This window comes from Phoxinus phoxinus (genome assembly GCF_949152265.1).
Source record: "Phoxinus phoxinus genome assembly, chromosome: 1".
NCBI lineage: Eukaryota > Metazoa > Chordata > Actinopteri > Cypriniformes > Leuciscidae > Phoxinus > Phoxinus phoxinus.
In genome coordinates, this window is record NC_136876.1 from 18,585,519 (window position 1) to 18,610,732 (window position 25,214).

At 36.6% G+C, this 25,214-nt stretch overlaps 2 protein-coding genes across 2 annotated transcripts; both read left to right on the forward strand.

Moving 5' to 3' along the window:
• Positions 1-1,742: 1,742 nt before the first annotated feature.
• Positions 1,743-16,772, forward strand: stxbp2 (syntaxin binding protein 2). The gene is made up of 19 exons (XM_079635515.1): positions 1,743-1,902; positions 2,957-3,006; positions 3,096-3,177; positions 3,400-3,476; positions 3,591-3,666; positions 3,780-3,883; positions 4,389-4,543; positions 4,622-4,706; positions 6,919-7,049; positions 7,143-7,250; positions 7,326-7,383; positions 9,467-9,532; positions 9,632-9,712; positions 11,063-11,204; positions 11,304-11,410; positions 12,738-12,836; positions 12,920-13,008; positions 14,935-15,095; positions 15,339-16,772. The coding sequence occupies exons 1-19, from the start codon at positions 1,866-1,868 to the stop codon at positions 15,410-15,412; spliced, it is 1,782 nt and encodes a 593-aa protein (XP_079491641.1). The 5' UTR covers positions 1,743-1,865; the 3' UTR covers positions 15,413-16,772.
• Positions 16,773-17,117: 345 nt separating this feature from the next.
• On the forward strand, positions 17,118-24,682 carry LOC307010643 (uncharacterized protein). Its single transcript, XM_079635514.1, has 11 exons — positions 17,118-17,428; positions 17,595-17,718; positions 19,472-19,647; positions 20,135-20,311; positions 20,413-20,533; positions 20,649-20,809; positions 21,274-21,426; positions 22,261-22,402; positions 22,497-22,816; positions 22,922-22,960; positions 24,080-24,682. The coding sequence occupies exons 1-11, from the start codon at positions 17,423-17,425 to the stop codon at positions 24,467-24,469; spliced, it is 1,809 nt and encodes a 602-aa protein (XP_079491640.1). The 5' UTR covers positions 17,118-17,422; the 3' UTR covers positions 24,470-24,682.
• Positions 24,683-25,214: the final 532 nt, after the last annotated feature.

The following is a 25,214-nucleotide window of genomic DNA, read 5'->3' on the forward strand; positions in this document are numbered from 1 at the left end:
CAGGTAAACTTCAATCTCTAACCACCAATCTCTAATCTCTAACCGTTTCTCCTCCTAATCTCATCCATATTGCTTTAAAATGTAGCATTCTGTGCAGAATTCAAATGGGTCTGATATGATTTATGGTCTGCGCCAAATTGCACATAAGACCTGCTCAGCTTCAGTGTCTATTCATAATGTAGGGGGCGGGATGCTTCAGATTCTAGAGAGCATTTGATTGGACAGGAAATCTTTTTTTTTTTCTTTTTTTTCTTGGAAAAAAGGGTACAAATCACAAGTGACTAATCAAAATATACATAACATAAGCCATATACACGAATATGACATGAAAACAGAAAACAATACAATTTAGCCAGGGTAGCTTATGGATCATTACAAGGAGAAACAGGACCATATGCTGACAGTTTTAATTGCCTTTTTGTTGTTGGAATCAGAAATCAGATTAATATAATGTATAACTTCATGTAGAAAAAGTACAAAATTAGTTTTTTTAGCGCTGTATTTACACTTATGAATATGAAACTTTTTCCAAAATAATTAACAAATTAATAATGAAGTACATCTTATCTTTACTTTGACTTTTATAAAAGCAAATACAACATTCTCCCACAATAAGGCAAAGTCTTTATATATATGGTCAATGATGAATCTGCTGAGGTTTTGCCAAAATGTTCTGGTGGGTGAACAATACCAAAAGAGGTGCAAAACAGTTTCTGGGTGGTCTTCACATAAAGAACAGTTTGTATTGATGTCTCTTTTAAATTTAACCATGTAATGATTAGCAGGGTAATATCTGTGGATTATTTTGAATGACACTTCTTTCACCTTGTTTACTATCAAGTATCTGTGAGGAATCATCCAAACCTTCTTCCAGTCAATGTCATTTACAAATCGGTTCCAATAAAATGTAACATTTGGAATAGAAACTATTTCTTTCTGAAATAATGCACAAATGTTTTTATTATTTTAAGTTGGGAAAAACAGATTTTCCCAACTGGTGATTCAGCCACATCGGGGAGGGAGACAGAAGTAGGTGGAAGTCTGCCAGTATACCTAAAAAGCATAATTGTGCCTGATGGAATGGCGTCAAATACAATTGCAAATTCTCTTGGCGTAACTGGAATGTTATATGTTGATAAAAACTCTGTATAGGAGAAAAGTCGCCCCTCACCATTAAATAGCTGATCCACCTGCAGAATCTGATTGAGTACCCAATTCTCAAAAAAGAGTGACTTGTTCTTATATAAAATATCTCTGTTATTCCAAATCAGATACCTGTGAGGTGAAAAATTATGCTTATAAATTAGAGACCAAGCTAAAAGGACCTGTTTGTGAAAAGTGGACAGTTTGATTGGACAGGAAATCTGATGAGATGTTGAAGTGCAGAGTGATGTCTTAAAAATCATTGATCCATATTGGCGGAAGTGAGAGACTGTATGTTTTGAACGCTCATATCTTCTAAATGCTATTTTTTTCCCGTTGTTTTGGAGCACACTAGCTTATAAATAACAGTAAGGATAACATTCATACTGAAAGTAAAAAAAAAAACTACAATTTTGATTTTATACGGATTTTAAAAGTAACTTTCCCCAACACTGAGTGTGTTTATGCAACTACTAGCCCAAGTATAAAACGAGATTATCGTTAACAGAGTCTAGTTTATGTTAATGTTGCAGTTAGTTTTTAATTTGTTTAAAAGAAACCATGGTTTCTATTAAATATTGGTCAAGTCATCGTAAAAAGAAGACATCGATCGTCGAGGACTTTTATTTTGAATTGTATCTTCCGGGTGTTCTCGTCCATCAGGGTGTGGAAGAGTCTGCCTTCACAGCCCTGCTGGAGTCTGTCAACAGGGAAGTGTCAAGATGGCCCCGAGTGGACTAAAAGCGCTCGCAAACGAGAGTAAGTTTGATTTAATCTCACAATACGACCTTTAAAACGTCTACTGACATTATATATAATAATAAAGTGCTTAAATATTGATATATTGGCCTGTCATGTGATCAACAGGTGTACAGTGAGCGCTCAATACGTCATAATGGACCAAACTTCCGTATGAAGCTGCTCAAAATTTTTACAGAACCTTGAACTTTTCTTTAGTACAAATTCAGCAAAGTTTAACGACTTTACCCAACATGTTTACTCCTCAGAAATGTCATTTATGTTAATGGAGGGTAATCTTGTTTGTACTGCACGATTTAAAAAGTGTAGTACATTATGGTCTTGTGATCAACATCACGCCGGACATTATAAAAACACACAGCAGGAAATGTCAATTTTTTATTAAACTTATTGAGAAAATGCACAACACCCTACACAGTATTAATATATTACTATCACATATAACCAGAGTTATGTTTTATTCACATTTATCATACGCCTCTATACATCATGTTTCCTTATTGACAAGTCTGCATTTTTTGCAGGCTCCTGAATGAAAAAAATAAACACATTTCTGAATGTGTTTATATATTTACTCACCTAACACAAAATAAACTTGTATTAACCAGGCAGGTAGGCTAATTTAAAAACCAAATCTTAAAGAAATTGTTCACCCAAAAATGAAATGTCGTTCCAAACCCGTAAGATCTTCGTTCATCTTCGGAACACAAATTAAGGACAGTCAGTTATTTCTTTCTTATTTCTGGTAGTCCTCGTTCTGAGGCAAATACTCCAGAAAAGACATTTAACCTGCTTCAGCAAACGAAATCTTATCATCATGATACGTATACTAGGGACAAGTGTCGAGAATTAGCTTTAGCTAAAAACACTATGATACATACATCGGATGACTGTTAAGTTTATCTATGTTATTGTATCTGTCCCTATTTAAATAAACTGAAATCAATCAATCATTGTAAATGCCATACATACTCTGATTTTCCATATATCTGTCCTGAATTAAACACTATATACATGATGTTCTCTAACCAGACTACATTGTATTTATCTGTAGAAATCCTCAGTGGCGTCATTAAGAGTGTGAAGAAAGATGGAGAATGGAAGGTAGTATCACTACAGTAGACTGAAGTTATGCAATTTTTAATCTGCTTCCCAAATGACTATGACTGTGTATCTTTGTTGTGTTTATTCAGGTTCTCATCGTGGATCACATCAGTATGCGGATTCTGTCCTCTTGCTGTAAGATGTCTGACATCATGGCGGAGGGCGTTACAAGTGAGTGTATCTCATTTTTTTTATTCTTTTATTTCACAAATCAATTCAATATGAAACACTTTCCATTTTAAAGTCACCAGTGTCACATACTAAAGATGATTTTTATTAGCATGTTTTTATTGCATAAAGTGTCGGGTACACTTCACTGGTTATCCTATGAACCACTAGGTGCAATCTTGACCTAAGAACACAAGATGTGAGCTGTCCTGTTTTTCTTCACAGTTGTAGAGGACATTAACAAGCGGAGGGAGCCGATCCCTAGTCTGGAGGCCATTTACCTCATCTCCCCTGTGCCAAAGGTGAGCCATCTTTACTAGCACACACCGTACAGTGGAAGTGGTAATATGTTGCCTAGTGTTGTCATTTTTATTAACACTCACGGTCTTAAGCATGTTGAAAATTTGTTCTTCCAGTCGATTCAATCTCTAATCGGTGATTTTCAAAGAGACAGCCTTACATACAAAGCAGCACACATCTTCTTTACAGACAGTAAGGCTATTCATTTCACTATTAGCTTTGCTTCAGCTTGAATACAGTCTGTTATGGTTGCCTACTCTTGTGTGATCTGGATTTGTGTATTAATTATATTGTAAATTGCACAGCTTGTCCTGATGGGCTTTTTGCTGAGATCGGGAGGTCGAAGGTTGCCAAGGTCATCAAAACCCTGAAGGAAATCAATGTGGCTTTCATACCGTACGAGTCTCAGGTGCGTGGCAGAATAACAAGCACATACACTACCATGCAAAAAAATATTTTAATATGCTGATTGGCAATTTCTTGTTATTATCGGTGTTGAAAACTGCTTAATAGATTTGTGGAAATGTGATGCAATTTTTGTCTTAAATGTCTTAACTGTCCCTTTTGATCAATCCTTCTTCCAAAAGCATGTTTTTGTCTTACCCTGATTCACTATGGTTGGTAGACTATAGTAATAACAGTAAATTATGCATAATTACAAGTAACTAACCCTAAACCTAACCTCAACTGTAACTCTATAGTAAGTACATGAAGTTAATACTTATTTGAGTAAGTACAATGTAACTACATCTGCAATGTTGTGTTTTTCTGCAAAATGCATGCAGTTTTGTTTTTTAACCAATAGAGGGCCAACCGTTACATGGTGTATCTTTTATGCATCCTTGCTAAATAAAAGTATTAATTACAATTACAATTCTTACTGAGCCCAAACGTTTGAATGTTTTTTGTTGCAGGTGTTTTCTCTGGACAACCCTAGTTCCTTCCACACGTTCTACAGCCCAACTCAGACGAACCTAGATGACAGGACCAGGATGATGGAGGCCATGGCCGAGCAGATCGCCACACTCTGTGACACACTGAAGGAATACCCAGCCATCCGCTACCGCCAGTACGGGTCAAGACTTTGTTTTCTGGTGTAACATGATTTGTTTGTAGTGTATATGTAAACCAACTATGTTTCTCTAAGGGGCCCAAAGGAGAATTTCAGCCTGGCTGAGATGGTGATGGACCGTCTGAATGCACACAAAGCAGACAATCCCAGTATGGGAGAGGTGAGATGTTGGCATGTATATATTATATTATATTTAGGGCTGTCAAAAGATTAATCACTATTAATTAACTAATAAAAGTTTGTGTTTACATAATATATGTGTGTGTACTGTGTATAATTATTTATATATATAAAAACACACACAATCATGTATATATTTAAGAAAAATTGGTTATATTTATATATAACATATTTATATATAATATAAATTATATAAATGTACATACAGTATATAAATGCAAATATTTCTTAAATATATACATGAATGTGTGTATTTATACATAATAATTATACACAGTACACACACATATATTATGCAAACACAGACTTTTATTTTGGATGTGATTAATCACGATTCATCTTTTGACAGCCCTAATTATATTATATTATATTATATATATATATTATTATAAACGCCTTCTAATATGTTGTCACACAAATACTTCCGTTTCTTTAATTCAAAGTGACAATTCTTGATTGTTGTATCATTTCTTACTCTGCTTTCTGGACTATATTCTCTTCTCTCTGTCCCCCCCCCCCCCCCCCCCCCCCCTGTTCTCAAATGCCAGCTGGTATTTTCTCGAGGTTCAGGTGGGTGTCAATGCAAGTCTTGCTTTTTGCTATCTCCCTGTGTTCTGTTACATCTGTGTTCTTGTCGCAACAGTTTTTTTTTTTTTTTTACTCCTAACCCCTCATCTGTTTTCTCTCTGATCCTGTATTTCATTTGATGAAATTTCACATTATTATTAAATTAAATTCCAGTCACCAGCGCTTGTTCCAAAGCAGCTTTACAGACAATAGAAAAATAAAGTAGAGAAAAGGTGAATAAAAATGATCCCTTAAGTTAAAATCCTCCAGTGAACAAGCCAACGGTGAACTCCCTAGGATGTTGTTTAAATAGATGAGGAAGGAACCAAGACTCGGCTGGGGAAGCCCTCCTCCCCTGGCTGACCACACCAGAGATTGCGTTAACTGAAACATTTCCAATTTCTTACTGAACTGACTTTTTTAGGTATTGCAACATAATCCCCCGGTTTCACTGACAAGGTTTAAGCTAGTCCCAGTCTAAAATGCATGTTTGAGCTGTTTTAACTGAAAGAAACGTGCACTGATATACATTAAAAATGTCAAGATTGAAATTGTTTTGTCTTAAGATGAACACCAGTTATGTTTTTTTTCTAAGGCATAATATTATAATTTCTTAGTCATTTATATAACTTGCATATCCTAATTGAACTAAGGCCTAATCCTGGCTTAATCTAAGCTCTGTTTGTGAAACCAGGCCTGTGTGATTTAAATAGCAATTTAACAATTTAAACTTATCGCCCAACCTTTTATGACGTAAAAACGCTGTTGATGAACATACAAGGAAATAAACAACTAAATAATAACTTTGTTACATGATTAACACATTTCTAATAAAAATGTGTTAACATATTTTTAATTAAATACAACAAAATCTGTTTCATGGCGGATACACTTATTTTGGAGCCTGATTACACTACCATTCAAAAATTTGGGGTCAGTAAGATTTATTTTTTTATTTAAAGAAATAAATTGATAGTTTTATTCATCAAGGATTTATTAAATTTATCAAAAGTGACAGTAAAGACATTTATAATGAATGTTATAAAATATTTCTGTTTCCAATAAATACTGTTGTTTTGAACTGTGCAATAAACAAAGAATCCTCAAAACTTTCACGGTTTCCACAGAAATAATGAGCAGCTCAACTGTTTTCATCATCATAATAATAAATGTTTCTTGAGCATCAAATCATCATTTTAGAATGATTTCTGAAGGATCATGTGACACTGATGACTGGAGGTTTTCAGTTTTGACATCACAGGAATAAATGAAATTTTACAACATTTTACATTTGAAAACATTTATTTTACATTGTAATAATATTTCACAATATTACTGTTGATCAAATAATGCAGCCTGGGTGAGCATTAGAGACTCATTTGTGAAAGAAATTGATAGCTCTATATATATATTAAAAGTGACACAGACAAGCAAGTATTAAAGGCACAATATGTAAGACTTTTGGATTAAAATATCCAAAAAAACACGAGAACATCTAAAATGAAGTCTGACATTGGAACATGTCAAATATGCTGATACACAACCCTGGTTTGCATGTTCTTTAAATGCTCACTGTAAGGAACTGTAATTGCAGTTTAACAGCCTTTGCGTTGTTTGACTGACAGGGCACAGATAAAGCGCGCTCCCAGCTGCTTATAGTGGACCGTGGATATGATCCCATCTCTCCAATCCTGCATGAGCTCACCTTTCAGGCTATGGCTTACGATCTGCTGGACATCGAGCAAGACATTTACAAGTGTGTGATTGTCTACCGGTTCCCATTATAACTTTTGAGCAGTTGTATGAAATGATTACCGCTAGTATGTGAACTCTGGCATGTTGCTGGCAGGTATCAGACGGCAGGGATCGGCGAGGCTCGAGAGAAGGAAGTGTTGCTGGACGAGGACGATGAGCTGTGGGTGCAGCTGCGGCATATGCACATAGCAGATGTCACCAAGTAAGAGCTGATCAAGCATTGTGGTTCCTGCTTGTCTGATGGGCTTTTGTGCTCACACCTTCTGCTTCGTTTCAGGAAAGTGACGGAGCTGCTCCGCACCTTCTGTGAGAGCAAGAGGATGAACACGGACAAGGTAAACACACATTCTTTGTCCACTAGTGATGACGTCACACCGCACTTGATCCAACGTGTTAGTGTTATCTAGAAGATGTATTTGCATTGACAATTAAAACTAAACTTCTTATGATGGTTTAAAGTAATACAATATGGCAACACTTCACACAATAAGGTTATGTTAGTTAACATTAGTTAATGCATTATGTATAACACAATAACTAACAATTTTTACAGATCTTGGTTAAAGGTGCTATAGGTGATTCTCTACAGAAATATTTTTTGTTATGCGGGTTGAAAGTCCCCTCATATCCTGAAAGCAATCACTATGTTAAGCAACCTAACTCTCTGGTGTTTTTAATATGCTTAAAGACAAACCATTTGCAAATTCATCAGTCAACACCATTGCTGAGTATTTTCTCCTTAAAACTGCTGTGAAAAAAAGAGTCTCAAACACCCGGTTTGATACCGGCCCTGTTTCCCACCTTCACAAACACGTAACCAATCCCAAACTTTTCTCCACTGACTTTCCATGATGTTCAAAACGTTTCTAAGCATGCTGATTTTTAAAGACGGCTGCCAGACTCAGAGATGGTGAACAGGAACATGGTTTGTGTAACATTAGCAACACATTATTAGTGGTTTGATAACATAGTCAAGCTAAAGGCTAATCATATCAATTACCGTTATGTGTCCGACATTGTAGAGAGTGATACATAAAACACATTATCATTCTGATACATCGACTTGAGCACGAGCCTGTATAATTTGCTGCTTTTCTTCTGAATCAGTTTCTGCTTCAAACATATATGGCTGAATTAAACCAGTATTTCCACTTGCCATTGTGCAGCGTTTACTACAGTAAAGTTGAGCGAGTGGATCAGGTAATCTGAGCTGGTGTGAGTGAGTGGAGGTGTGGACAAATTTGCATATTCATGAAACTGCGTATACTAAATGAAGCAAGCGTGTAGAGTTACATTCAAGCTATTTTAAGTCATGAAGGAATTCTTTTTATGGGAAAAAACTTTACATTTGTTATTTTGGTTATCAAAGATGAGTCTTAAAGGGTGTTCACTTTCAAAAAAATGTTTGCTGATAATTTACTCACCCCGATGTCATCCAAGATGTCCATGTCTTTCTTTCTTTAGTCGAAAAGAAATGTAGGTTTTTGAGGAAAACATTGCAGGATTTTTCTACACAGAACTTCAGTGGCAACCATCTATCCCAATGTTCAAAAGAAGGTTCAAATTTCCGTCTCAATGCTGCTTCAAAGTCTCTACACGATCCCAGTCGAGAAATAAGGGTTGTATCTAGCGAAACGATCGATCATTTTCTAAAAAAAATAAAAATGTATATAATTTTTAACCACAATTGTTCATCTTGTGCTGGTCTGCGACGTGCAACGTATTAACGTCATCACGTTGGAAAGGTCACGAAAAAATAAAATAATAATAATAATTTTTAAAACAAATAACTTATAGATAGATGACGTAAACATGACCTTTCCAACGTGATGACGTAATGCGTGGCGCGTCGCAGACCAGCACAAGATGAACAATTATGGTTAAAAAGTATATACATTTTTTTTTTTTTTGAAAATGACTGATTGATTCGCTAGATAAGACCCTTATTTCTCGACTGGGATCGTGTAGAGACTTTGAAGCTGCATTGAGACGGACAGTTGAACCTTCTTTTGAACATTGGGATAGATGGTTGCCACTGAAGTTCTGTGTAGAAAAAGCCTGGAATATTTTCCTCAAAAACCTACATTTCTTTTCGACTGAAGAAAGAAAGACATGGACATCTTGGATGATATCGGGGTGAGTAAATTATCAGCAAAATATTTTTTGAAAGGGAACTAACCCTTTAAAGGATACAATTATTGACTAAAGGGGGATTTTAATATTTGAAGTAAATGACAAGTGCACATTCAATACAATTAACTGCACTTCTTTTTCATGAGGGTGGTTAACAAACAATATTTTCTAAATAGCAACATTTTTTTAAATCTTGATGGAAAAGAACAAACAAATTGACTTTTAACAAACGCTCCCTTTTGTACCTGATTGATGCTAAAGTGTCATTGATTCGTCTTCCCTCAGGCCAACATTAAAGATCTGTCTCAGATGCTGAAGAAGATGCCACAGTACCAGAAAGAACTAAGCCTGGTACGACTTCTCTCTCACATAACACAGCTTCCCGTTTCCCCCTGACACTTGTATATAGTCACGACGGCTTTAACTTGTTGTTGTTTGTGATGTCGACAGTACTCCACTCATCTGAACCTCGCTGATGCCTGCATGAAGAAGTTCAAGAACACATTAGACAAGCTCTGTGTGGTGGAGCAGGTCAGTGCTGTCCGCTTTTGTCCTCAGACCAGATTCCATCCATTATTTCACGTTATGAGTTTAATATCTAATGTTAGTGAAATGTTTTGTGTAGTATATTTTGTGAGGCTACATTTAACCATATGTTCTGATGAAATGGTTATGTTTATGGCTTATTTCAGAGGGTCTGTTACTATCTTTTTCTACTATTTATAAGCTTCTTATTGTCAGTTTATGCAACAGCTTGTGTGCTGAACTTTGATCTGTTGCAATAAAATAATGTACAGGAAGCTATTACTTAATCTTCGAAAGTACAGACAACATCACTGGACATTGTACAGCCATTTTATGTATAGCAGATGGACGATTTTTCCTAAGTGCACCATTCTGTGTGCGGAGGTATTATAAGCAGCTGTTAATGTCTGGACACGACTGCAGCTGATGCCGTTCTTTATGTGCCGTGTTTATATCACTACTTTATGTGCCTTCCGATGGATAATCTCAACTTCCTCCTGTTTTGATGGACTCACAACTTATATTAATATTCTACCTCAACATCTGGCGGTGAAGTTCTGGATATTTTAGTTACATTTTGTATATAAATAAATTAAGCACAAAAATGACAAACAAAATTTTTTCACACGGTAGTGTGAATATGTTTTACCACGTCAGTAAAACAAATGCATAATCTCGCTTCCTTGTTTTCATTAATAAAATAACAGCGTGAACATCTTATTCTGCTGATTTATTACTAAAAAGCATTGGAAATAGTTTCTCTCATTCATTTGTATGATTTTTATGATTCAAAGATGTTTAAATGAGTTTAACAAACAAATGGGGCAATCAAAACATTCAATATTTTTCAGGATTTTTGTCTCTCATTGGTCATTCTTCCTCCCTCAATCACTTGAAATGCTGCTTCCATTGTTTTCAGAAGTAATGCAACAAACTGTAAACATATTCAAAAGTTTAGGGTCAGTAAGATTTCTTTGAAGAAAAAACTGATCATTTCATTCATCAAGGATGCGTTACATTGATCAAAAGACGCGTACGATGTTACAAAATGTTTCTGATTCAAATAAACATTGTTCCTTTGAATAAGCAGCACAACTGTTTTCAACATTGATAATAATAAGAAATGTTTCTTTAGCACCAAATCAGATCATATTAGAATGATTTCTGAAGGATCACGTGACTGGAGTAAGGATGCTGAAAATTAAGCTTTGCATCACAGGAATGAATTACATTTTAAAATATACTCAAATTAAAAAACGCTTATTTTAAATTGTACAAATATTTCACAATTATTCAATGTAATTTACATTTCAGTCTTTCCTGTTCTCAGAAGTGGTTTTGTGTTTCCCTCCTCAGGACTTGGCCATGGGTTCAGATGCTGAGGGGGAACCGGTCAAAGATGCTATGAAGAGTATCGTCCCTGTTCTGCTCAACACCGAGATCGAACCCTACGACAAAATCCGCATCATACTGCTTTACATTTTCCATAAGAAGAAGGGTATGAACACTCGCATTTGCGTATGACTTTATTGAAAGCTGAAAGCTTAAGCTCTGAATGAATTAAGCAGTAGTGACTCATCCTTACACTCATCCTTAGGCATTGGTGAAGAGAACCTCACAAAACTCATCCAGCACGCAAACGTGCAGAAGGACAGTAACATCATCTCCAACCTGCAGGTCCTGGGCTGCCCCATCATCGCTGGGGTAAGATGAGACACTGAAAACAGTCCCATGTGCAATCTGTTGTGCTGAATTTATGGGGAGATCTGCAGAACGGTTTTAGCTATGATAAAATGTTTAAAACAGAGTCAGACACTGAGAGAAATCATCACACTTTGTGTGATTTTAGATTTGTCTACTTTTAAATGTGCATGTGCATTAACTGGACCAGCCTGAAAAAGTAAGATTTAGGATACCATTGCTTCTTTGAAATTATATTGTAACTAATACTTTTGTTAAGAAACTCAGTAAGGATGAGTATCACAATTTTTTTGTTTCAAATAGAGATCACGATTCTCCCATGACTCCGAACAGACAACTAAACAAAATAACATGTAATTTACTAGAAGTTCTCAAGTCAAGTCAAAAGTCAAGTCAAATTTTTATTCTATAGCACATTTAAAAGTTGCACCAAAGTGCTGTACAATAAAACATTGAGCATATAAAAAGAAACCATGCAGCATACAAAATATAAACTAATATAATATAATCAAAAGCAAAAAAAGTCAAAAGTTCTGACAGAATGTTAATTGCTGCAGTCTATTTTAAAAATGTTTAATTAACTTTAACTATTTAAAAAAAAAATCTGTTTGAATGAATGATTCAATTACTTACTCGTAAACACTTGTTTCATTACTGGGCGAATCAGAATTTTTGAAAGAATCTCTTGATTGAATGATTCAATGACAAATACATTTTTAACAGTCACTTGTCGCCACCTACTGGTGTAATGATGGAATTGATACAATCGTTATTTGAAACTGCTCTCTCTGGCTCAGCTGCAGCGCAAACGCAAATTTGAATGTTCCGGTGTGGTTTTGTCAAAGGTCTAATAGACACAGGTGAATCATTGAGGAATAAGAACCGAGATTGCCATCTTATAGCGATTAATCGTGCAACTAAAAAATACTGAAAAATGCTTCACGGTTTTCATAAAAATATTAAGCAGCACAACTGTATTCAACATTAATAACAATAAGAAATGTTTCTTGAGCTTCAAATCATCATATTAGAATGATTTCTGAAGGATCATGTGACACTGAAGACTCGAGTAATGATGCTGAAAATTCAGCTTTGATCACAGGAATAAATTACATTTTAAAATATATACTCAAATAAAAAACGCTTATTTTAAATAGAAAAAATATTTCACAATTATCATTCATATCTGTAAAATGATGATGTTTCATTCATTTCAATGTCAGTCTTTCCTTATTCAGGAACATAGGAGCTGTACTGATTTTATAGGAAACAGCTGCTGAAGATCAGTATGATAACACATTACCAATTTGTTCTCTGTCATGTCTTTTAGGGCACTAATTCTGGTAAGAATATGCCTGACAGGAAAGAACGCACAGAATCCACATATCAGCTCTCCCGGTGGACGCCCATCCTGAAAGATGTGATGGAGGTCAGGAAACGCTGTGTCTGTAAGATTTTTTATAATGATTTAAGAATGTAATGATTCTTATTTAAATTCGACTTGCTCTGCAGAACGTCATTGATGACAAGTGTGACAAGAAGCTGTGGCCGTTCCTGTCTGATCCCGCCCCCATCACCACCACCACATCAACTACAGTCAGGTATCAGCACTTCTCACAGCCAATAGAGAAGTTACACACTTGCGGTGCGGGTCAGGAATCAATGTACACGGGCCAATACCCAATACCCAAAACTAACTGTGTACTCACTGATAGGCAGCTGCTTTCAAACGATCCCGCGTCCTTATTTGTGTTCACACTCTGCAGTGAACGTCAAAGGTTTCCAATTGACCGTTTGCAAAGACCCGCCCCCTTTAGTTACTCTTGCTATGTTCGATAAGCTACTCCGCTCTCACGCCACACCATGTTCTCACGCAGTGAAAAACACATCGCGGAGCAGAGAGGAGACTGACAACGTGCCGACAGACGGGACAGACTAGGTTACTTTTTGGTTACTTTTGATATTAAACAAAGTCTCACCTTTCAAATTTGGTCATTTTTTAAAAGAAATGTAAACAATAAATACCGTTTTGTGGCTCTTTAATGTGTCGTGACAGATCGCTGTAGAGCCTCAGTTAAAGCTGCTCGTGAACCGATCATCTCTTCCTTCTAGTTCATTTATAGCATCAAATAAACATGAATGAACATAAGAAGGAATGTGGTTTTAACCGTGGAAAGGCGTCAGTACACTCCGTTTTTCAAGTTCAAATCCTCCCATGTTCGTCTACTATGGCCTCATCCACACTACTGCGTTTTAGTTTAGAAACGGAGAATTAAAACGAATACGATCTCCGTCCTCACCAGCGTTTTAGCTGCGTATTAGAATTGATCTCCGTCCACATAAAAACGACTGAAAACGCGGATCACGTGACCATTCACCAACACCGTGCCGGTGTAAACAGGCGCATGTAGGCAGTTGTAGCATTTTAAAATGCAGAATTTACTTGCACAACAGCTGCTAGCAAAGACATCAACGTCAGTAACGCTTGTAAATGTTATCCATGTTGCAGTCACTATTGTTATGTAGTCCAGGCTGTTTTTGTATATTTTCTTCCCGGGGACGGGTCATGTGATGGGTGGCTGACGAATCAGGGAAGGATACGCCATGACTGATGACACCTAATCATAGAGCCGAGCGTGAGCCTCTGATTTCGCGGCTTTAAGTCCCAAGATGTCAGCGCCAAATCGGGACAGTGGCGGCTTTACTTCTCACCAATGGAAGAGAGCAAAGGGGCGTCGTCCATCTTTTTTACAGTCCATGTGTCGGACAAAATGGCGGATGGCGAAGTATGATTGGTCACATCACCCGTCAATCAAGCTCCCTGCGAAGGGTCAATTGCAACGCACTTTGCAGCGACTGAAGTGATTGACAGTTTCATCCATTAAGGGAGTGCTCTTTGCTCGCTTTATGTATATAATCTATTCGCAATTTGAATAGAAGTTTTATCTTTCATGCTGCTAAGAGGATCAACGGCCACGTATACTGCAGAGTTTCAGGAGAGACAACCACATTTAAATGCAGAGTGAATCCGCTGAAATGTCCCTGATATTATGTGACAGTAAAGGCTCATATTTGCCTAAATGTTCTTTTAATGTATAGAGACCTCTAAGTGTCTGTATAGCCATGTGGTGGGATTTGAAAAAACTGCATAATTATTCACATTTGTTTGTTCATGTGTTGTAGGCAAAAGTTTTGATACCATGTTGGCCTGCGTGTCTATTTTACAGAATTAAATATTAGTGCTGCTGTAAATTGGCTTTGCTGGTTAAACGACATTGGTATGCAATCAATAATTTTTTAAGCAATCGATTAATCAATCATTTAAACGAGGAATCGTGACAGCCCTATCTTGTAACGAATGTCACTTCAGTTCTACTTTCTGAGTATGACACAAAACAACATAACACAAGCACTGTAAAAGGTTTTGCCGCAAACTCAACTCCTTCATCCTGATATCGCGAGACGTCTTTCTCCTCGACGTCAAATATCGTCCTGTGGTCTGACGTTTCTCTTGAACCCTACTCCAGCAGCGCACGGTTTGGACACTGGCACAAGAACAAGTCTGCCACAGAGTACCGCAGCGGCCCTCGCCTCATCATCTATGTGATTGGCGGCGTGACCCATTCTGAGATGCGCTGTGCTTATGAAGTGACCCGGGCCACCGAGGGCAAGTGGGAGGTTCTGATAGGTAAGAGAAGATGACTTCTTCATATGACAGAGGTCTTCCACCCTCCCTCTGGAGACCCACTGTCCTGCAAAGTTTATATCCAACCTGAATTTCACACCAATTGATTTGCTGGTTCGAGTGTGTTTGATGAGGGCTGGAGCTAAACTCTCTGGGACAGTGGGTCTCCAAGAGCAGGGTTGAAGACGGCATTAATTGTCTTTAGTAGTGTTTAACTAAAATGTCAAATATGGGTTTCTTCTGCAGGATCGTCTCACATTATTACTCCAACCAGCTTTCTGAATGACCTGAAGGATTTGGACAAGCCTGCAGCCGTTTAGCAGTACACCCCTGAAGAGATTCGTCCCACTGAACTCCTGTGAAACCTGATACTCTGAAGTTAGGATTCTCTCAAACGACCAGTGAAAAGACCTTTTAGATCTAGCTTACTGATTGTTTGCTTTTAAAGTAGTCATTTTAATTACCCAAGCTAAACTGGTGGTATATGTATGTGTATATATATTCATGCTGTTGATGACTGATGCTTAATTTAAAAGAAAAATTATATATATATATATGAGACGATGATATGATATGTGAAATAGTTTGAGAACCTGTTGCCAGAGGCTTAAAACGTGCAGATATATGGATTAAATCTTGCCTTACACCCTTTGAATATCAGTCGTATCGAGTTCTGATGTGATTTGAAGATTTCTTTGGACCAAATGATCACACTGGATTCTGAGACATGCTGTACCACCTTTACTTACTGACTACTGTCTTACTGCTACTGTAAAGCTGCACAATGTGGAAAAAAAGGAATTTGCAAGATAAGCCTGCTTATGGTACAGTTGTCTTTCTGATTTCCAGTCAGGTTTTGTTATATTTTCTGCCCCCTTGTTGGTGAAGGCATGAAATGTTTTATCTCGGTATAGGTGTCTTTTTGTTTTTCATGCTCTGAACTCGTGCACTTTTTTTTTCTTTTACTGTTACGTTATCACATATCGGTGGATGTGGTTCACTGGCTCTTTGTGTCTGTTGTCTATTTGTTAACAATTCTAAATAAATTTTGCTTATACCTCATTCCAGAAAGAGAAGTTGAGCAATGTTGGTGGTAACACATTACAAGTAACTCAAGTAGATTAGTTTTTTTTCAACAAGTGATGCATTACTTTTAAATGTACAATGAAATATTGCAGTTACTTTTTCAAAAAAGTAATGCAAGTTACTATGTTTTCCAATTTGTTGACTGACTTTTGTGTCCCCATGTTGAGAGAAATCGTGAGTAAGTGCAGAGGTGCTGTGTGTGAACATGATGATTGTAGAACTAAACTAATGTGAGCATTTACTCATCTCACTGGCACAAAAACGGATTCAGTACTACTCAAAATGAATGAAAACAGTGAAATGCAAACTCAGAATATGATGCAAACATGCAATAGTTAACTGTTAAATAAGACAAATAGACTATGTATTTAATCTCACTTTATTAACCAATGTCTTTGATGCTGACATTCGATCACACCAATACGCGAAAATGACTTCAGATTTACATCACATTTGAGTTTCTTTATTTTTTTTTATTGCTGAAGTAAGAGTGTTGAACTTTCTTTTACTGCGTCCTATTCTACAATCCAGAATTCGATAGCATGGTAAAAATACAACAACATGCAAATAGCTAATAAATAGTTTGACTTCCTGAAGCTGCAATTTGTATTTTCATTGAAAGTTAAGTACTTAATTTCACTCACCCTTTGTTAAATAATAATAATTCATTTTTTTAAGAGATTCACATCCTATTTTTATACATATTATTTTGCAGCTTAACTGTCTGTAGCTCCACTCTTGGTTGAATTTCCTTGAATTTGAACCTTAACAGAATCATCCTATGTTTGTGCAAGTGTTATCTGCAGGTTTTTAGAAATCCATTAATAATTTCCATACAGTTACCAACCTAAACACAGACTGATGGTGTCAGCAGGTCTCTGTTGGTACTGATACTGATGTCACTGCTCCAATAATTGTCTCCCATGATAAAAGATCATCGCTGCATGATAGAGAGGATTAACTGTTTTTATCTGGGATTAAAGACTGTCCCCGTCTAGGTTTCCTAATGGGTGCGGGTTTATATTCAAAGCTTAAGACCTTCTAAAAGCACTCCATCCATCCATCCTGGTAGAGCTTTACTTCAGTCTGGAGAGAGAAGCTTGCTCGCAAGTTTGTACACAAGTACTAGATTGCACTATGACTGAAATTGTAATACTTGTTCTAAAGAAGTATGCATTGATATTTGTATCTTAAGAAGAATATACAGATGAAGATTGTAGGAGACGACATCTGTGGCGGACAACATGGAGGTATTTCATATAGGCTATATAGTTTTTTACATTTCTAAACTTTTGACCCTAAACTTTTCTGCTATATTTGATTATTACTTCATTAATATGAATCATTATGAACAGTGTATGTTTACTACAACCTGTTAAGAATGTTGAAATTGATTGAAATGTTTGGTGTTCGCAGCAAGTTTCAGGGGAACAGGATCAGTTGTTTTCACTCGTTAGTAACGCTCAGCGTGGAAGATTAGATGAGCAGCGCTGCACATTGGGTCCAACAAAACCTCAACAACTTCATGCCAACAGCCCAGGTCAGATGTCTTTGTAATTTTGGTAATGGTAATTTATTAAAATTAAAAATAGGCATCACCCTATTTACACAGTTGATTAATCACAGCACATTAAGACAAATGCTTTTGTATTTAAAGTTTTCTAAAATGCTGTCAAATTGTTTAATCGTGATTGCCGGTAATCAAACATCAGAATCAATCGTGATTCTAACATACAAGTTTGTTTATATCATATATGTGTGTGTGCGTGTGTATGTATATATTTACACACACACACACACACACACACAAACACACACACACACACACACACACACAAACTTTCATTCACATACATTTCCATATCAGAAATATGAACATTGGATAAATCCAGGTTCAAATTTATTTTTGTTGACATTAGAGTCATTGGTTTTTACAGAGGGGATTGTGATATCTCTTTTTTACTAAAGAGATAATTTACGGAGATCTTATTATGGTGGATGGAAAATTGTGGGATTGGCGAAAAAAAAGATTTCAATGTTTTTGCTTTCTCTTGTAAAACTTTTGCTTTCCCCAGGTTTCTCTTCTTCAAATGCAAATCTTTCAGAGAGAACGCAAAGGTTTTGAGAGGGAACGGAAAGTTTCTCGGGGGAACACAAATACTTTGCGAGCGAACGCAAATAACAAGAAAATGCAAAAGTTTGTGAGTGAGCGGAAAAGTTTGCCAACAAACGCAAATATCTTTCCAAGAGAATGGAAAAGTTTGCGAGTGAATCGAAAAGTTTGCGAACAAAAGCAAATATCTTTGCGAGAGAAAGCAAAAGTTTGTGTGAACGGAAAAGTTTGCGAACAAATACAAATATCTTTACGAGAGAATGCAAAAGTTTGCAAGCAAACGCAAATATCTTTCAGAGAGAAAGCAAAGGTTTTGCGAGCAAATGCAAAGTGGGAATGTAAAATTTTGCGAGCGAACGCAAATATCTTTGGGAGAGAATACAAAAGTCTGCAAGTGAATGGAAAAGTTGGCAAATGAATGCGAATACCTTTGCGAGTGAGCGAAAAAGTTTACGAAAGAACGCAAATATCTTTGCAAGAGAATGCAAAAGTTTGCGAGTGATCGGAAAAGTTTATTAACTAACGCAAATTTCTTTGCAAGCGAATGCAAAAGTTTGCGAGTGAATGGAAAAGTTTGCGTACAAATGCAAATACATTTGCGAGTGAATGAGAAGTTTATGAACAAATGCAAATATCTTTGCGAGCGAACGGAAAGTTTCTCGGTGAAAGGCTAAACATTCACGAGAGAACGCAAAAGCATTGACAAATAATTTTTCATCCCGTCTCGTATTTTTTTCCTTCACCATGTCCCTTTAGGTTCTCCATAGTACTGAGCCAGTGGTAAATTAATCAGAAAGTGTTTGTCCAAACTCACAACAGGTTTCGCGCAAAAGTTTGCGAATGAACGCAAATATCTTTGCAGGGGAATGCAAAAGTTTTGCGAGGGAACGCGAAATTGATCAGGGAAACACAAAAGTTTTGCGAGAGAATGCAAAAGCTTTTTATTTTTTTTCCTCTCCCATCCCATATTTCCACCACATGTCGCTTAGGGGCTCTGTGTTGACAGTAATAAACCTGTTTTGGTGTATAAGTGCTGCTGAAGTGCAGATTTCTGACTATTGTGGAAGCAAAAATAGCCCAAAATACTTAAATTTGACCAGTGCATGAAAAAGCACAGGTTTTGTCTGTAGTGTCTTGCCTTAAAAGTAACATTCACATGTTCATGTTTCTTTGGCGGCAGGTGGCGATGACTTTTTACAGTTCCTGGTCAAGAGTCAGAGCCAGCGATTAGATGACCAACGAGTGACGCTTAGTGCATTGCCTGGGATGGAGGCATTCGCCACCAGAGATCCGAAAGACGGAAATGTACTGAAGACAAACTTTGATCAGTTTTGCAACATGGTCAGCAGAGCTCATGTGAGTTTTCCAGTGAACTTTGGAGGACATCTGATTAGTAAAACAAAGTTTATTGGAGCATGTATTACCAGAAAATACTGTTTTAGTATTTCTATTTTAAAATGTCACATTTAATTCCCTGTTACTTGCCATTTCTTTGTAATTATTTGTGAAATTTACTAGCAATTTCTGAATTTTTAGTATTTATATTTGAAAGTAGCATTTTATTTTACAGCCCTGTTCTGCATATACATACTATGCACTTATTATAGTAGATAACAACTACTTTCAACAAGTACTAACCCTGAACCTACCCATAAACCTAACCTTAACCCATGTAGTTATATTACCCTGTACTTTTTAAGTATGCTGTATTTTGTAAAATTAAGTGCAACCGAAAATTGCTAGCTTTTTTTCTAAGAAATCCTGCAATTTATTTTTGATTGTATATACAGGACAGAATTGAAAAGAACGTTTTTTTCTTCAAATGTCTTAACCTGCAATGTAGAGTTTCAGGAAACAAAACCCTCCAAAAAACACCCTGAGCCCTGAGGCCCCTGACTCTGTGAGAAGAGCGAGCTACAGTCCTCGACCTCCTGCTGATTCAGACACTAATAACACACTCAAAACCAGATCAGCCTCATTCAACCCCGTATCAGACAAGGACAGAATGGAAAGTTTTCAAGTGAGTATGAATGCATATATTTACAGCGGCCTCAGATACTTTCTCAAAACGTCCTACTTACAAAGTACAAAAGCCTGTTATTCTTGTTCTTAATCCATCAGGGTGAGCAGGACCAGATGTTGTGTCTAGTTAGTCAAGTACAACGTGGACGTATGGATGAACAGCGCTGCTCCATTAACCCCTTATCGTCTTCACCCAGACATAAGGAAAACAGCCAGTCAGGTTAGTCTGTAATAATAAAGTTTAATCAAGTTAATAATTCAACAAAGCATTAAAAAGCAAACCAATCAGAGAAGGTTATTTACTAAGTCCACATGTGTATACACCTTCTAAACAGATCAAGATGTCGAGAATTTTTTTAAACTCATTTCTAACACCCAAAATCGACGGTTCGATGACCAGCGGGTGACGCTAAAGCCGTTGCCAGGAAAACAAGCGGCTCCTGGGATGACAGCTCAGGAATCAGATCAGCTCTTCAACATGGTCTCCAGAATGCAGGTGTGTAATGCTTCCGACATTTCAAGCGGTTATACAATACATTAATTGATCAAAAGTGTCAGTAAAAACATGAATAATGTTACAAAAGATTTCTGTTTCAAATAAATGCTGACCCCAAACTTTTGAAAGGTAGTCCATGTTAATGTATTTATTAATGTATATGTGTGTGGAGAAAGTTTTAAAATGATAGTATATTTTCTTAGTGCATTAAAAATCATAGAAAATGTGATGAAACGACCCCTTTGAGATACATTTGTGAGACTATCCGCAGCTCTAATAAGGGCAAGAGCACAAATATAGGCCAGCAAAAAAGGGCTTATTTTAAAATCTTAATCAACATTTACTAGCGCTCTCCTGTTTCCATAACTGGTGCAGGCACAGAAATAGAATCCTGGATGGAATATCATTAATTTAAAAGCACTCTGTGATAGCAAGGCACGCTTGTATTGTTTTCTCTTTGGCAGGGCTCTCGGATGGATGATCAGTCCTGCTCTGCTCCCAAAATCCAGCTGGGGTCTCCTGCCCCCCCAAAGAAGTCTTATTCTCAACCTGTATCCCTGACTAACCCTCCATCTGAATCACCCAGGAGATCAGGATCATTCAGTCCTTCCTCTGAGGTGATATATAATATATGTATATATATATATATAGGCCTATATTTAACAATATTTATTTTACTGTATGAGTTTCAAATGTTATATGTTTAATATATTTCATATTTGATATATTTTGTTGTAGTTAGTAGCATAAAAAAGTTTGCTTTACTTTGTGATGACTTAAGTTATAGCTCTCAGATTAGTTCTCACAATATTTAGGGTGCGTTTAAACTACAACGATGTACTAAAAACGGTAACGTTTTTCCTTTTGGTTTTTGAAAAGTTATGCATACAGACGACAACGTCCACGGAAAGGACTAAAAAAGCCGAATAATAATTATTATTTTTTTTAATGATAGATTTCAATTACCACTGTAATGTTAAATGGCTGTAATTAAAGTATAAAATTGGGTGGGAAAGTAATTTTCATTGAGACATTAGTAGCTGTATTAGTATCAGTGATACTGTTCTTCATTCACAAAAAGATGCCATCAAACAAATATTTAAAATATACTGCCTTTATGTTGTTTGTTCATTAATTTGGAGATTAACTGTGAAATTATTACATTATAAAATATATATTTTTTAAAAACATAATGTTTTTAATTGTGATTAATCACAATTAATCAGAAAAAATGTGTGATTAATCTAGTCATTTTTTTAAATAGATTGACAGCACTAATATATATATATTACCGTATATATAAATGTTGTGGGTTCAAAATAAGTCTGTGGTATGCTGTCTGTTACTATAGTTTTTCTTAGGATAGTAAAATATGTCTGGTAAAGGTAGAATGCCCCATAAAATCGTAAATTCACATTGATTCATGTAGTGTTTCCTTTTCTCTGTATCAGGTACAAAATTGTGTTGATCAGGACCAGTTTTTTTCCCTGATGCATAATTCCCAGCATCGGCGAATGGATGACCAGCGGTGCTCATTTGATCCCTTTAAGAAACCTTCCCCCTCTCCAAATATCCCGTACACTAATCCCACAGGTAACTGAAGTCTGCTCGGATAATAATGATTCTTAATGACCGAATCATTGTAATTCAGACTTTTCACACTGTACTACTGGCTTGTTGCATACAGCGGAAGATCCTGAGGACCTTTTCAATCTACTGGCCAACTTTCAGAGAGGACGACTGGATGATCAACGTGTGACACTTGGCGCATCGCCAGGCCTCCAGCCCTCCGGAATAGAGACAAAGAGAGAGAAAAATAAAGCAGCCCCCCAAATCATGCTGACCCCCGCGTCACCCGCTGCTCCAAAAAAAGCTTGTCCCGATCCGCCCTCTCCCTCTCTGACCGCCTGTGACTCAGACACACCTGGCATGCCTCCCCCCAGATCGCCCTCATTTTGCCCAGCGTCAGATAGAGAGAGATTACCGAATAATGACATGTCTGCGCAGGTGAGGGACTCTTTTTTTCCAGCATGTACTGCATATATTTTTAACTTTGATTCCTGAAAATTGAGCTGAAGTGGTTGATATTAATAGCACATTCTTGTTTTACAGATATCATTTCAAATATCCATGCGCTTCCCTCCACATCAGGTAAGTGCAGTAAATGACCACGAAACGTGTTTATCGGAATGAAAGGATATTAAGTGAAAAGTTCTCATTAAAAGTGTGAAACAACTGAATGTCTGCAAATTACACAAAGTCAGCATAAAATAAAAATTCACCCTATCTACTGTATATTCTAAATGCATGAATTGATCTCATTGTGAACAATTAATCGATGTAAGTTTATTTTTTTTAACCTCATAAAGTTTCATAAAAATATCATAACTCAATCTTCTGGTGAAATCGACAGACTTCTCTCTGGTGTTGTATGCAGGACTTATCCAATTACTTGATCCGCTTAAACCCCGCCTCTGCAACGCCCACATCTCAAAGCCCAATCAACAATAGAACCAAGTCCCGCCCTACGTGTTATTCTTTTTCGATAATCCTAAATAAGTTTCACTCAGATGTACAGTATGTCACAATATGGAAGAACAATCTGTCTCTACTTATGTTTCATCACAACCTTAACACCTAATAATATGTAATACCTATAAAATGAATATTATATTTAGTAGCCTAACCTTTATGTAGTTATAAACCCATAAAAATAACTATACAAGTATAGTCCATACAATGCAACCCTTCTGAAGTCACAGACCAAAATATGTCACAATGTGTTAGCTGTTTTTGTCAGTATTATGAAAGTCAATGGGACCCAAAACTTTCAAGCTCGAAAAAGAAAAGAGTCTGGAATGACATGATGGGGAAGAATTTTCTTTTTGGGGTGAATTATCCTGATGAGTTCAACTAACTTAATGATCTGGTTTCAACAATGTACCATAGTTAAAGGGATAGTTCACCCAAAAATGAAAATGCTGTCATCATTTACTCACCCTCAAGTTGATCTGAACCTGTATGAGTTTCTTTCTTCTGCTGAAGGAACATATTTTGAAGAATGTTTGTAACCATTCGTTGGGCACCATTGACTGGGAAAAATAATTTTTCCCAATTTTCTGCAGAGTTTTGCTCCAACTCACCTGCCTATAACTTACTAGTAATCCTGAAAACACCTCGATTAGCATTTTAAAGTTGTGTTTGATTAGGCCTGGAAGTCCAAAGTTGAGAACCCCTAGGTTTTAAAGTCTATTTTTGTGTCTCCTTCAGACGCATGGCGTAAACAATCAGCCCTGTACATTCCCTGAAGTCTTCCTCACAATCGGACAGCCAGGGGAGACTATAGTGCTTCCTCTCAGCCCTAGTCCTGGCAGACCAATCTCTCTCAATGTGAACCATCGCTCCAGGTCTCCGTCCCCTCGCCGGTCTCCTGCCAGACAGACACACTCGAGACCCTCGTCTCCACATCCGGGGGATACGGCTTGTCCAATCAGCCCACATGAGGACTACTTCTCTCTCATCCAAAGAGTCCACAGCGCTCAGCTGCAGCAGAGTAATGGACCCAACAGAGCAGAGCCCAGCAAGGAGGCTAGGAAGGGGAAGGGGAAGAGTAGTGGAAAGAAAGAGAAAAAAGAGGGAAACAAAGAGAAGAGAAAATAAGACGCTTGTTCAATGTATGTTTCACATCACCTGGATGAATGCCAGGGTTACAAATAAGCGAAACATGTTGGTTGAGTAAACTGATTGACTGGAATTTTTGCATTTGTGTGTTTCTGTATTAAGTGCAGTATTCAGATAAATCTGCTGCGATGGATGATCAAATGTGCTTCTGTTGTGTTTGACATAAATAAATATATATTTGTGTGATGATTTATACCTGTTTTTCAAATTACATACCGTTACTACCAGCATTTGTGTACACTTTAGTATACTTCTAACTTATTACAGAAATTATATGTTTCAAATCATTTACTTAAATGATTTTCTGTACACTTAATTATGTTAACTTCAATGAAATTGATGTTAAATGCAACCAGCTGAACTTAAGTGAAGTGTTTTTTGACATACTTAGGTAGGACTTAATGTAATTTCATAATTCTATGGTCTTATGAAATATGGTCGAAGTGCATTGCAGAATGTACAGACAAGCATTTATGATCAACTAAAATATATTTTAATGCCGTTTCAATTGAAACTTGTCACATATTTAAATATATCTGTAATTACATAAAAGTACATTTTAAACATTTACACTTTAAATGTAATGTCAATCAAACACACACCAGTTAAATATATAATCAAGTGCTTTACATGTGCTTTGGTATGTTAGTCAGCACATCAAATGGCGTTTATTTCTCTAATATTATAAATCTGCAAATAAAGATTGGAATTGCACAGCACACTT